The sequence below is a fragment of the Vanessa tameamea genome, chromosome W (genome assembly GCF_037043105.1).
Source record: "Vanessa tameamea isolate UH-Manoa-2023 chromosome W, ilVanTame1 primary haplotype, whole genome shotgun sequence".
NCBI lineage: Eukaryota > Metazoa > Arthropoda > Insecta > Lepidoptera > Nymphalidae > Vanessa > Vanessa tameamea.
The window spans coordinates 4,483,733-4,498,073 of NC_087340.1; the positions used below are offsets into that span (position 1 = coordinate 4,483,733).

Below are 14,341 nucleotides of genomic sequence, written 5' to 3' on the forward strand. Positions count from 1 at the left end.
GGTAGTTGTAAATGATCACTTTTCTTTTTCTGGTATATGTTATACAATTACATTTTTTTATTTACAGATATTATTATATACAGAGGTCGCTACTGCACTCGTAATCATCAACTCCGTCAATTTAATTTGTTTATATTTAATTTTTCGTTTGTTTGCTATAATTGTTTATCCTAATTCAATTCGTGATAGTTCAAAGTTTATCAAGAAACGTTATCTCGTCCTCTCTTTAAGTGAATCTCTTTTTTCGAGGAAAATTGAAAACTTTGTGCACTCAAAGAAAAAGTGTTAATGACAGTAATCTTCAATTAAATACTTAAGTGTCTGTGCGTGTATCATCTTAAATTAGTACTTATTACAGTGAGGAGTTTGAACGTTTTTAAAGTGTAAAAAGTGAATCATAGTATTTCTGGTGAACATTTAATAATATAATCCCAAGTTGTCGGTGCTTGTAATATTACTGTATTCACTTTACCTGCTTTGCAATATTCTAAAACACTCCATACTCTACTGAGGGATATTTTTACCATATGTGATACATACACGCTTGGCTCTTCATTACACATGGGTGCTTTGAACAGTTGAGACGAGGCGGGCACGAGATCGCTTCCCGAAAAAAAAGGATTATTTTTCCTTTTTTTTTTTTTTTTTTTTATATTATAAAGAAAATATTATTTCATATTACTTTTATCTTTCGCCTAATAAAGAAAGCATTAACTATGAATAAATTTGGGTGTTGTACATCTACTAAAGCAGATCAAGCCAGCATACTGAACTGTAAGCTCTGTCAGATTTATTTTCACTATCGCTGTATTTTTCCTCAAAAAGAGAACAAAAAATTATCATCCGATCTTAAATCATCGTGGATTTGCCCCGATTGCTCACAAAAATGCCGCGTTCCGAACCATCGTAATAAAGATAATACACCTGTTCGTGGCAATGCTCTTGACGTCAGCGATAGTAAAGAGGATTCGGCCGACGACAATATAACCCTGCGTGTTCGGCCGAATCAAGACCAGATCGGGCAGTCCCTATCTCGGGATATACAGAATATTATTAAATCAGAATTTAGTGCAATGAAACTGGATTTGAGCAGCATCTCTAATGAAATTACCTCACTGAGACAAGAAATACAGGATATCAAAATAGCTATGGGTTTTATCAACGACGAACACAATAAAATTAATGATAAAATATTTCAAATGGAGACAAAGTTCAAGGCTTTTGATGCTTTAGTTGCCAGCGTTGAACACTTAAAGTCTGTATCCGAAAAAATAGAAATGGATATAAATACAAAGGATCAGTGGGCGAGACGCTCTAACATCGAAATCTGTGGTATTCCAGAAAAGAAGGGCGAGAACCTTCTTCGCCTCACAGAGGAAATTGCTGTTAAGGCTGGTTTCGACTTGAAGCCCTCGGATATTGATTTTGTTACACGTGTCGCATCTAATAGTCAAGTCAATAAACCCAAACCCATTGTTATCCGTTTGCAAGCGCGCTATAGAAAAGACGATTTTTTGGCTTGCCTGAAAAAGTTGAAGTTAATGTGTAGTGATCTGGGCTTTGCAAAAAATGACTCTCGTATTTATTTTAATGACCATTTAACTAAATTTAATAAAATGCTCTTACAGCGGGCTAAAACTTTATCTAAAGAGCAAAAATATAAATATGTTTGGGTCAAAAATTGCTCAATTATGGTTAGAAAAGGTGACACCAGCCCTGTTATTCATATTGCGAATGTCAATGATTTAAAAAAAATCAAATAGGCGTTATTATGTTTCAATTGTCATTTTTTGTTTTATTTATTGCATACATAAATAGCTGTTTCTTTTTTCTATGTTCAATCTTAATTAATATATTTTATTTAAATACAATTTCCTTAAATGCTTTATTACTGCGACTTTATAACAAACTAATGATTACCAAACTTTATTTGCTTGACAAGTGTATGAACATTTTTATTATTTTTAATTTGTGTTTATTAATTATGCTTATAATCCTCGGTCACCGTGTTGGATCATAATAATTTAAAAATTTATTATCAAAATGTTCGTGGGTTGCGCACCAAAACTAACTTATTCTATAAAAGCTTGCTTCTTAACGATTTTGACATTATCTGTTTAAGTGAAACCTGGCTATTGGATTCGGTGCTTAGTTCTGAACTTTTTGACTATCGTTATATTGTATATCGATGCGACCGCAACTATGAGGGTCGTGGTGATAAAATGGGCGGCGGAGTGCTAGTTGCATTACGTCGTGAGTTTGAAGTACACAGTTTTGAAAGGGTAATTTTTGATCAATTTGCAGCTGAAGCCATAGTTGTTACTATTCGTCTTAAACAATCACGTATCAAGTAGAGTCCGAAAATTACTTTTTTGATTTAATCTCTAAATTACTTTTTGATAAACCTAACGATATTTATTTAATCCTGGGCGATTTTAATGTAAGCAATGGGCAATGGATACAGGTCGAAGATTATATGGAGTTGTCCGACTCTCTTGGAGACAGACTCATTAGTAACTATATTACACAATTTTCTGTCTTTTTCCAATCTAAAGCAGTATAATGTTATTTGGAACTGTAATGATCGTTTATTAGACTTAGTTTTTTGTAATCGAACCTGTAATGTCTCTAAATGTCCGTTTCCCCTACTCGATGAAGACAAATACCACCCGGCTCTAGAAATATCTTCATTGCAAGTACATGCCGAATTAATGCGTCACTCTCCCCATTCAATCCGTCTTTTTCATAAAGCCAATGATGAGGCAATTAACAAGTCTCTTAATGAAATTGATTGGGAATTTCGTTTTTCAAATCTTGATATTGAATCTGCTACGGCCACTTTTTATAATATCGTTTATAGTATTATCGATCAACATATACCATCCAGAATAGTCAATGTCTCACATAAAAGTAATTAATGAAAAATTAAAATATCATAGAAAATGGAAAACTTACTCTAGGCTTCAGGATTACGACACATTTTTGCTTCTGAGGGATAGACAGAGAATAGTTGAAATCGACTGTTATAATGCTTACATTGATCGCGCAGAATGCGAAATTAAGCGTAACAGCAAATATTTCTGGTCTTTCTTAAAATCAAAAAAGGAAGGTCCTAACGATTTACCAAACATTATGGCTCTTGGGGACACAGCGTCATCTGATGGCGAGGAGATTAGCAACATGTTTAATAGTTATTTTCAATCTGTGTTTGAACCGGAAGGAGGTTCATTTTCATTGCCACCGAAGAGTCGATTTTTCGTGGATCTACACTCTATTGAACTCTCAATTCCAATTGTCAAGAATTATCTTAGAAACCTCGATACATGCAAAGGTACCGGCCCCGATGCTTTACCTCCCTGTTTTCTTAAACAATTTCGCAATGCACTAGCGTTACCAATATTTTTATTATTTAACGTGTCTCTCCACACCGGATGTTTACCAACTTTATGGAAAAAATCTTACATTGTACCTATTTTAAAATCCGGTAGCAAACATGATATAAAAAATTATAGGCCCATATCCAAACTTTGCTGCATCGCGAAGTTGTTTGAAAAAATAATTTACGACACAATATTCCCCATTATACGTCCTCACTTAATAAATGAGCAACATGGTTTCATCAATAAAAGGTCGACTGAAACAAACTTATGCGAATTTTTGCATCAGGTTTCTAATTCCATGGATCAAGGACATCAGGTGGATGTCGTGTATACCGATTACTGTAAAGCCTTTGATAAAGTGTCTCATAATATACTTATTTACAAACTTGAAAGTTTCGGTATACACGGCGACCTGCTCAGATGGTTGGATTCATATCTTCGCAACCGTACTCAGGCTGTCTCTATTAAAGGCTATTTGTCATCTTTTATACCGATAAGTTCAGGTGTTCCTCAGGGCTCTCACCTCGGTCCTTTACTTTTCAATATATTTATAAATGACATAAATAATGTTTTTGTGTCTTCAGATTTTCTTTTATATGCTGATGACACAAAAATTTTCAAATCTATTAAATCTTTAGATGATTGTCATGCTCCACAATTTGACTTAAACAGGTTAGAGACATACTGCAAATTAAATTCTCTTCATCTTAACATAAAAAAATGTGCTATAATTTCTTTTTCTCGTAAGCGTAAAACTTTGCTTTATAAATATACTGTCAATAATAACGACATATCAAGGAAGAACGAGGTGAGAGACTTAGGCGTGACACTGGATAGCAAGCTCTCTTTTGGTTCTCATATTAGAAGTATTTCAACAAAAGCCTATCGCTTGCTAGGTTTCATCATGAGAACAGGAACTGAATTTAAAAATACTTCTACTATTAACCTGCTTTATAACGCGTACGTCCGTTCTATACTCGAGTATGCATCTACGGTATGGAATCCTCAGTACAATATTCATATTAATGAAATTGAGAAGATCCAAAACAATTTTTTAAAATATTTGTCTTTTAAATCTAGCGATTCTACCCATGAACATTTATTAGCTCTCTCAAAACGCCGATCTATGAGAGACCAAGTTTTCTTATATAAAATTATTAATAATATTGTTGACTCCCCTTTTCTACTTAGTAAGTTGTCTCTGAACTGCCCACGATCCAACGCTCGTCAACCGTTATGTTTTTATACTCCCACTTGTCATTCATCACATAATGCTAACTGTTTTCTAATCAGAGCTTGTCGCGAATATAATAAGCATTTTGGGAACATTGATATATTTCATTTGTCTTTGATTAAATTTAAAGATAATATTTGTAACAATCTTAAATTAACTTAATTATATACTTTTAATATTGTCCAATATTTTTTATCTTATTGTGTTAAAATATTTGAGTGCATTTTATGTTTTATCAATCGGTGGAAACTTCGCTGGATAATGTGATATTTAAATTGTATTATGTAATCAGATTATATTTTATATCTGTTTGTTTCCCAAATATTAAATAAATAAATAAATAAATATTCAAAAACAGCGAATTGGTAGTACAATAATTGCTAAGTAAGTTCAAATCTTTTTGCAGACTAATACAATCATCAACAATCTTAATAATTTTATAAATTTTTGTATCATCAGCATATAATAGAAATTTAGATGATGCAAATACCGAAACAACATAATTTATATATATATTAAAAAACAGTGGTCCAAGATGTGAGCCTTGAGGGACTCCAGATGGAACGGGTAGAAAAGATGAGCGATATCCTTTCACAGTCACAGCTTGACTTCTATTCAATAAATATGACTTGATCCATCTAAGGAGGTCACCATGTACACCGATGAACTCCATTTTTGCTATTAAGATAGAATGAGAGATTTTGTCAAACGCTTTGGAGTAATCGGTGTACACAACGTCCACCTGATATCCTTTGTCCATTGCAGTCAAAACATAGTCAGTGAATTCACACAAATTAGTTTCAGTTGATTTCTTGTTAATAAATCCATGCTGATGGTCAATAATTATGGGGCGTATGCTTGGAAAGATTTTGTCATAAATTATACGTTCAAAAAGTTTTGGAATTGAATTTAATTTCGAAATAGGACGATAATTTTTGATATCATGTCTATCTCCATTTTTAAAAATAGGCACAACATAAGACTGTTTCCAAATTGAAGGCATAGTACATGTTTGAAGAGAAATACAAAACAATAAATGTAAAGGAATAGATATAGTCGTATAGCATTTACTTAGAAAAAGAGGTGGTATACCGTCGGGTCCGCTACCTTTTTTTAATATCTAAGGTTTTCAAATACTTACGAACATCAGCAAGTGAAATATCAACAGATGACAAATTAATTGTATTAGCATATCCACTATTATTTTGACTGTTACAGGAAAAATTGTTAAGATGTGTACTATGTTCAAAGGATGTATAGAAATATTCATTAAATAGATTGCTTATTTGCTGACCGTCACTTGTTGAGATATCGTTATAATATAGCCGCTCAGGTATGTCATTTGTATTCTGTTTGGTCTTGACAAATGTCCAAAAACACTTTAGAGTTTCTCAAAATATTATTTTCCGCAAAATCAAGATAGTTATCGTAGCATGTCTTTTCAACCCTTTTTTGTCTATCACGAAGTAATTTAAAAGTACTGTAATCACTGTAATTATCATACATTTTCCATTTTTTGTGATATTTTGGTTTTTCTTTAATGATTTTAATAAGTACAGGAGAATACCACGCTGGATACTTACTAAGATCAACAACCACTTTAGAAGGAATATTCTTTGTAATTATATCATTGATTATGTAATAGAATTTCTCAACGGATGTGTCAATATCATAGTAATCAGAAATAACCGACCAATCAATGTTAGCCAATAATTCATTAATTATTTTATAGTCAGCTTTATGAAAAAGTTTAACAATACGAGGAGGGCTAAGAAAGCTACTAATTTTAATATCTATTAACATAATATCCAACGTGGGATGGTGTAAATCTTCCTTTACTAAAGGTGTTTCACAGCGCATAACCCTACAATTTGAGTTACTGAAGACAAGGTCTAATTGGCGATTATTGATGTTTGAGACTAAGTTATATTGGGAAAAGTTATTTAAGGACATGAAGGAAGACATTGCATTGACCATTGAGTTTCCAATATTCTCACAGAGCTCAGCGGATGTGGACGAAGGAGACCAAATAGCACTGGGAACATTAAAATCACCAACTATTAAAAATATATCTTTCGGATTCAATATCACTAATTCAGAGATACGTTCATAAAAGTTCAACTGATCTTGAAATTGTGAACCCGACTGAGGAAAATAACAACAAAAAAATCTACAATTAACGGGCTTACCTTTTGTCCTTAAAGCTACGCATAATGAAAAAACGTCACAGGAAACAATATCGTTTGACGGCAAAAAGACAGGGTCTTTAACAACGAGTCCGTTCCGCACCGCAATCAGGACACCGCCTCCCATTTTATCGTTACGTTCATTGTAGTTACGATCACATCTATAGACAGAGTAGCGACTATCAAAAATTTCTGAATCAAAAATTCCAGGTAATAACCACGTTTCAGTTAGACAAATTATGTCATGTTCACAATTTAATATATTCGAAAAAAACTCAGAGGTTTTTGTTCTAAGACCTCGCACGTTTTGGTACAAAATCGCTATTTTGGATACCATTGCGAAATAAGTAATTTATAAATCATATAAGACTTAAGAATTATACTAAATACATTTAAACTGACCATTTCATCTAAATTAATTATAATAATTCTCCTTTCAAAAATTATACAAATAGAATAAACCTTAAACAGATTTAGCAGTTTCATCTCTCTCTCAAAGCCTAATAAAATTACAATTAAATAGAAAAGCCAACATAATTTTAGTAAATTTATAAAGAAGCCACCAAACGTACTTATATATAATATGTTGGATAAATTAATTGCGCGTATTACAATTCTTTTAAATCACATTCGTTAAGTATATGAATAACAGGGCTAGTGTCAGTTTTTCTAGCCATAATAGAATAGTTTTTTACCCAGATATACGTATATTTTTTATCGCGAGCTATTTCTTTTGTTTTACGAAGAAGCGCCTTATTAGCACTTGTTAGATGATCGTTAAAGTAAACACGATTAGTATTTCCCACGTAGCCAAGGTCGCAAGCCCTGATATTCTTCTTTGCTCGTAATCTAGCAAGGAAATCATCCTTCTTCCATCTAGACAAAAATTGAATAATTACGGGTCTTGGTTTTTTGGAATCATTGCTTTTAGGGGCCACGCGGGTTATAAAATCGATGTCCGAATGACTGTAAGCTGAGTGATCCACCAGTTCCGGTAACTTATTCATTGTTGTCATTAAATTTTCGTTTTTGGATTCGGGAAGGCCAATAATCTCAACATTAGAACGCCTGGACCATTGTTCCTTATTATTAATTTCATTTTGGAGGTTTATCATAGATAATTGGCAGTTTTTCACATCGGAATATAATGCATCACACTTTTTTATCCCATTCTCGGCTGTTTCTAGTCTCTTAAGAATCGCATCATGAGTATCACTTAAAAATTTCACAGATTTTTGGAGTGACAAAATTTCCTTTTTAACATCCTCAAGGACATTTTGAAATCCAGAAAAAGCCTCTTTAAACTCAGATTTAATAATATTTCGAATTTCATCTCTTGATATTTGTATTGCAGTGAGATTTACCTTATGTGTATTTTTTTCAGAAGACGTACTCTTATCAGTTTTTTGCTTGGACCGCTTTGTGACATTGCAAATTAGGGTATCAGATTTGTTGTCCCGACAATTATTTGAGGTACACGATGAACACCGCCAGGAGAGTCTAAGATCATCGTCCGGTTTTAGTTCTTGATCTTTTAGCTGTAGCATACAAGCTACATGGAATTCCCTATCGCAAGATGTACATACAATAGGATCCTCACCATCTTTTATTGATTTGCTACAGCAGGCGAACTCCATATTATTACTTTGTTACCAAAAAAAACAAAAGTAACGATGCGCACAAGTGAGATTTGAACCTGTGTCGACTGCGTACGCGGTGCGTTCGAAACCTCTGTTCCAACAACTGTTTAAGTTGACCGGGCAAAAATAGTTATTAGTTTTGTACGTTGTTTATGTGTGGTCAATGACCTATCGGTTGCGGTATGTTTTTTGAATATGAAGCTCATTAACGTCTTGACGCACGAAATAGATCACGATGCACTTGTCCAACGTTAAACATATGTAAATGACTTTTATATTTGCAAAGTTATTGTTGAAAACTATTATATTTTGGCACTGAAATTGTTATAAGTTAACTTATTCTTTTAAACGAAGATATGCTACGTATTTAGATGTTCATTTTCGAGAGAACTGTTAGCAAAATCACCGATTTTTACAATAATATTAAAGCACCAATAGTTAATACGTCTTGTCGCTATGCGCATTAGTTCCAGACTATATATATATATATTGTGATATACATATATAAGAAACGTAAATAAACATTTTAACATAATTTTTTAGATATTTTTACTAGGTATTTCTAAACAGGTCCTGTATTGCATACGAAGTAATACATATTAATGTAAATCTATAGTAATGCTCTTTTAAAATACATATAAGGCACGTTTTTACTAGTGGTAGTGCCACACTGCATACTTTCGGGTTGCAGCCGAATGGGCCGGCACGCCCGGGGAAGTACCACTCTCTCACTTAAAATCGGCGTAAAGTGGTAGCTACGCTACTGCGTTTCGTCCGGTATGTGAGAGTCCCGGAGGCCCGATCCCCCTCCCCCCCAAAACATAATGGTTGTGCAGAATTTGGTTTCATTACCCCAGGAGGTTACCATCAGCGACTGCGGTGGTGAATCCCTCTCTGGGCATCCATGCTCAGGACGTACACCACCTGAGCAGGGATGCCCAGGCTGCCCTCCGAATTCTGGGGGGGGGCAATTTTGCGCTCGCCACTGTTCGGGGCAAGCGGAGCAGGCATCATAAGGCAACCCCTACCACCCTCACCGTGGACTTCTGCAACATAAGGGGACTCAACTCCAACTTGAACGCCGTTCACTTTCACCTTGAGACGGCGAAGCCAGCCTTGCTCTTTCTTACCGAGACCCAGATATCCTCTCCTGCCGAAACGACTTTTCTCTCTTACCCCGGGTACAAATTGGAACATTCCTTTGTACCACGAGCTGGGGTGTGCGTTTACATCAGAGATGATATCTGCTCTCGACGCCTCGGCAGCCTTGAAGGGCAGGACCTATCAATTATCTGGCTGCGTGTAGACTGCGACGACCATCCGCGAATCTACGCGTGCCTTTATAGGTCCCATAGCGGTAATACCGAAACCGACCGACTGGTTGAGCACGTCCAAATGGCTACAGATTCCATGCTGCAGCAGATCCCATCCGCAGAGATCGTAATTCTTGGCGATTTTAATGCCCACCATGCCGAATGGCTTGGATCGCGCACTACCGATCATGCGGGTAGATCTGTTCTCGACTTCGCTTTAGCATATGATTTGACACAACTAGTCCCCTCGCCAACGCGAATACCAGACGTGGAGGATCATACACCTTCCCTGTTGGACCTTCTGCTGACTTCCCATCCGGATGGCTACCAGGTTATCGTCGATCCCCCTCTGGGCTCGTCGGACCACTGTCTCGTCCGGAATACAGTGCCGGTGGCGCGGTACTCACGACCTCGTTTCCTGGGCTGCCGCCGAGTGTGGCACTACAAGTCAGCAGATTGGGATGGAATGCGGTCCTTCTTTGCATCCTACCCATGGGGGCAGGTTTGTTTCTCGCCGGATGATCCGAGCGTTGTTGCTGACTCTGTCGCCGATGTGGTACTTCAGGGTATGGAACTGTTCATTCCGTATTCTGCGGTCCCCATCGGTGGCAAGTTCCAGCCCTGGTTTGGTCGTTTCTGCAAAACGGCTTCACGCCGAAAATGGGAACGCTATCAAGACTGGGCTGGCGCATCGGTGTCTCGTGATGTAAATACCAGCGCATTCAGAAAGGAATATAACTCTGCCTCTAGGTCCTTCAAAAACGTGATTGCTAAGGCGAAGACGGAGTACATTGGCAGAATTGGCGAGAGACTGGTGCGCCTCCCTTCAGGAACACTGCTCTGCTCAGGAGCACAAGTCCGTAGCACGATTGGAGGGATGCCATCGGGTCCACTCGACTTATGAATATCCAAGGAAAGAAGTGCTTTACGAACTGCACTTTGCCGGAATTTAACCTCCGGCATCGTGGTATCACACCGCGGATTGTTGGTGGTGACTTTCCTCGGTCATCCAGAGTCGAGTTCGCCGCGAAGAGAGAGCCTAAAAGTTCAGCTTTCTCCTTCGCTGTATGGGCCAATGACTCACCGTTCTTGTGCAGGGATGGTAAGGAAGGCTGACAGAAATTCCCTAAGACAGCCTTGGCGAGAGACCAGAACGCACGTGTTCCTGAAGGGAGGCGCACCAGTCTCTCGCCAATTCTGCCAATGTACTCCGTCTTCGCCTTAGCAATCACGTTTTTGAAGGACCTAGAGGCAGAGTTATATTCCTTTCTGAATGTGCTGGTATTTACATCACGAGACACCGATGCGCCAGCCCAGTCTTGATAGCGTTCCCATTTTCGGCGTGAAGCCGTTTTGCAGAAACGACCAAACCAGGGCTGGAACTTGCCACCGATGGGGACCGCAGAATACGGAATGAACAGTTCCATACCCTGAAGTACCACATCGGCGACAGAGTCAGCAACAACGCTCGAATCATCCGGCGAGAAACAAACCTGCCCCCATGGGTAGGATGCAAAGAAGGACCGCATTCCATCCCAATCTGCTGACTTGTAGTGCCACACTCGGCGGCAGCCCACGAAACGAGGTCGTGAGTACCGCGCCACCGGCACTGTACTCCGGACGAGACAGTGGTCCGACGAGCCCAGAGGGGGATCGACGATAACCTGGTAGCCATCCGGATGGGAAGTCAGCAGAATATCCAACAGGGAAGGTATATGATCCTCCACGTCCGGTATTCGCGTTGGCGAGGTGACCAGTTGTGTCAAATCGTATGCTAAAGCGAAGCCGAGAACAGATCTACCCGCATGATCGGTAGTGCGTGATCCAAGCCATTCGGCATGGTGGGCATTAAAATCGCCAAGAATTACGATCTCTGCGGATGGGATCTGCTGCAGCACGGAATCTGTAGCCACTTGGACGTGCTCAACCAGTCGGTCGGTTTCGGCATTACCGCTATGGGACCTATAAAGGCACGCGTAGATTCGCGGATGGTCGTCGCAGTCTACACGGAGCCAGATAATCGATAGGTCCTGTCCTTCAAGGCTGCCGAGGCGTCGAGAGCAGATATCATCTCTGACGTAAAACGCACACCCCAGCTCGTGGTACTAAGGAATGTTCCAATTTGTACCCGGGGTAAGAAAGAAATGTCGTATCGGCAGGAGAGGATATCTGGGTCTCGGTAAGAAAGAGCAAGGCCGGCTTCGCCGTCTCAAGGTGAAAGTGAACGGCGTTCAAGTTGGAGTTGAGTCCCCTTATGTTGCAGAAGTCCAGTGTGGGTGGTAGGGGTTGCCTTATGATGCCTGCTCCGCTTGCCCCGAACAGTGGCGAGCGCAAAATTGCCCCCCCCAGAATTCGGAGGGCAGCCTGGGCATCCCTGCTCAGGTGGTGTACGTCCTGAGCATGGATGCCCAGAGAGGGATTCTCCACCGCAGTCGCTGATGGTACCCTCCTGGGGTAATGAAACCAAATTCTGCACAACCATTATGTTTTGGGGGGGAGGGGGATCGGGCCTCCGGGACTCTCACATACCGGACGAAACGCGGTAGCATAGCTACCACTTTACGCCGATTTTGAGTGAGAGAGTGGTACTTCCCCGGGCGTGCCGGCCCATTCGGCTGCAACCCAAAGGTATGCAGTGTGGCACTACCACTAGTTTAATATTATGTGTTATAATTTTACTATATAATATGATATGGTTCACAAAAAGGGCTATTGCTATATATTGGATGGAGCTATATGCCAATGCAATAAAGAAGATATACTTCTTTGTTGTATTTGGCTTGCACAATAAATAGAAAAATATCATATCATATTATATATATCATCAGCCCACATTCGTCCCTGCTGGACATAGGCCTCTCCAAATGCACGCCACTGTGGTCTTTCTTCGGCAACTCGCATCCAGCTCCTGCCAGCCGTCTTGCGCAAATCGTCACTCCACCGTGCCTGAAGACGTCTTACACTACGTTTGCCGAGACGCGGTCTCCACTCTAGAACACATTTTCCCCAACGGTTATCGGTTCTACGGCAAATATGGCCGGCCCACTGCCACTTCAGCTTACTAATCCGGTGGGCTATGTCGATGACTTTGGTTCTCTGACGGATCACCTCATTTCTGATGCGATCCCTCAGAGAGACTCCGAGCATAGCCCTTTCCATAGCACGCTGAGCAACTTTAACCTGGTGGACCAGCTTTGTTGTGAGTGTCCACGTTTCGGCTCCGTATGTCATGACGGGTAGGACGCACTGGTTGAAGACTTTCGTCTTAAGGCACTGTGGGATCGACGATATGAAGATTCGTCGAAACTTCCCAAATGCTGCCTAACCTAGCTGAATTCTTCTATTCAACTCGTCCTCAAAGTTGTTTCTACCTAATCACAATCTCTGCCCGAGGTAGACATATTTTTGAACAACTTCGAGGACGGTACCGTGTATCGCAATCGGTTCCGGTGGAACATGTTCATTGAACATGACCTTGGTTTTATCCAAGTTCATCCGTAGGCCGATGCGCATAGAAGAATCAGCCAGCACATTCAACATTTGTTGTAGGTCCTGCAGCGTTTCTGCCATGATAACGGTGTCGTCTGCGAATCTCAAGTGAGAGATGTATTCACCATTGATGTTGATGCCACGTCCTTTCCAGTTCCGCGTCTTGAACATGTCCACCGGTTCGGAATGTAGATTCTACCGAGAAAAACCGGCAAGAAACTCAGTAGTTACTCTTTTTCAATATCCAAAAATACAGTTATGTTAGTTAAATACAATTATACTAACTTTGTATATATAATACTAACTTTGTATATTGGTAATTGCAAAAACACAATTGATATATTCATCAATATTTTAACAAGCAATAATAATTATACTATATCACAAAATTATATCGTACCTTAAATTTTAGCAGCAACTTGCTGGTCCAGGATCAAAGTGAAAAGTACAAGTCGAAGTAAAAGTAAAAAGTGTTCTGTACCGAGCTTCCATCACTTATATAAGCCTTACTACAAATCACGTGACTCACAATAATGAACAGAAAAGTCAAAGTACCCTCTTATTTAATATCAATGTTATCAACATAATTCAAAAATAACTTAAATTAAATTATTATTATTACAGAATTAATTAAAACATACAATACATAGTGTAAGCCTTGTTTGTAATTGTCTAATTATTTATTTATTTCTTACTTAATCTGACACATGCCATGCGTATAACCGGCCGTAGAAGTCCTCTACTTCCGAAAGAACTGCCGGCTTGGAAGAAACGACCAAGAGATTGTACGAACACCTTAGACCCCCGATTCTGCTCGATTGCTCTTTCAATCGTAAGTGTATTGGAGCACCGGAGGTCGTGTCGTACGCGCCTGCTGATCTCTTGGTTTAGTTGCCGTTTCTCTGACGAAGTGGCAGGTGGGTTTTCACGTCGTTTCTTCATTAGCCCTAAAGTCTCTTCCGAAAGTTCGGACTTTTTGCCCTTACGCTGCATGCTACAAAATCTCGTGCCTTCTTCCCTGAGAATTCGAACTTCATTTTCGAGGTTCTGGTTTACGTCTGTTGTGGTTTTCACGGCAGCGAATCGGTTCTCCAAGTTT

The 14,341-nt window shown here is 39.0% G+C and overlaps 1 protein-coding gene and 1 long non-coding RNA gene across 2 annotated transcripts in view; both read left to right on the plus strand.

Moving 5' to 3' along the window:
- Positions 1-14,341, plus strand: part of LOC135194607 (uncharacterized) — a 441,435-nt gene that overhangs the window by 378,920 nt on the left and 48,174 nt on the right. The window lies entirely within an intron of this gene.
- LOC113403526 (uncharacterized) lies at positions 71-2,336 on the plus strand. The gene is made up of 2 exons (XM_026644110.2): positions 71-1,782; positions 1,819-2,336. Exon 1 carries the CDS (start codon positions 717-719, stop codon positions 1,761-1,763), a length of 1,047 nt encoding a protein of 348 aa, XP_026499895.2. The 5' UTR covers positions 71-716; the 3' UTR covers positions 1,764-1,782; positions 1,819-2,336.

What these genes read in the sequence shown, in the direction of transcription:
- LOC113403526 (XM_026644110.2), top strand. Translation starts at nt 717, where the DNA reads ATGAATAAATTTGGGTGTTGTACATCTACTAAAGCAGATCAAGCCAGC.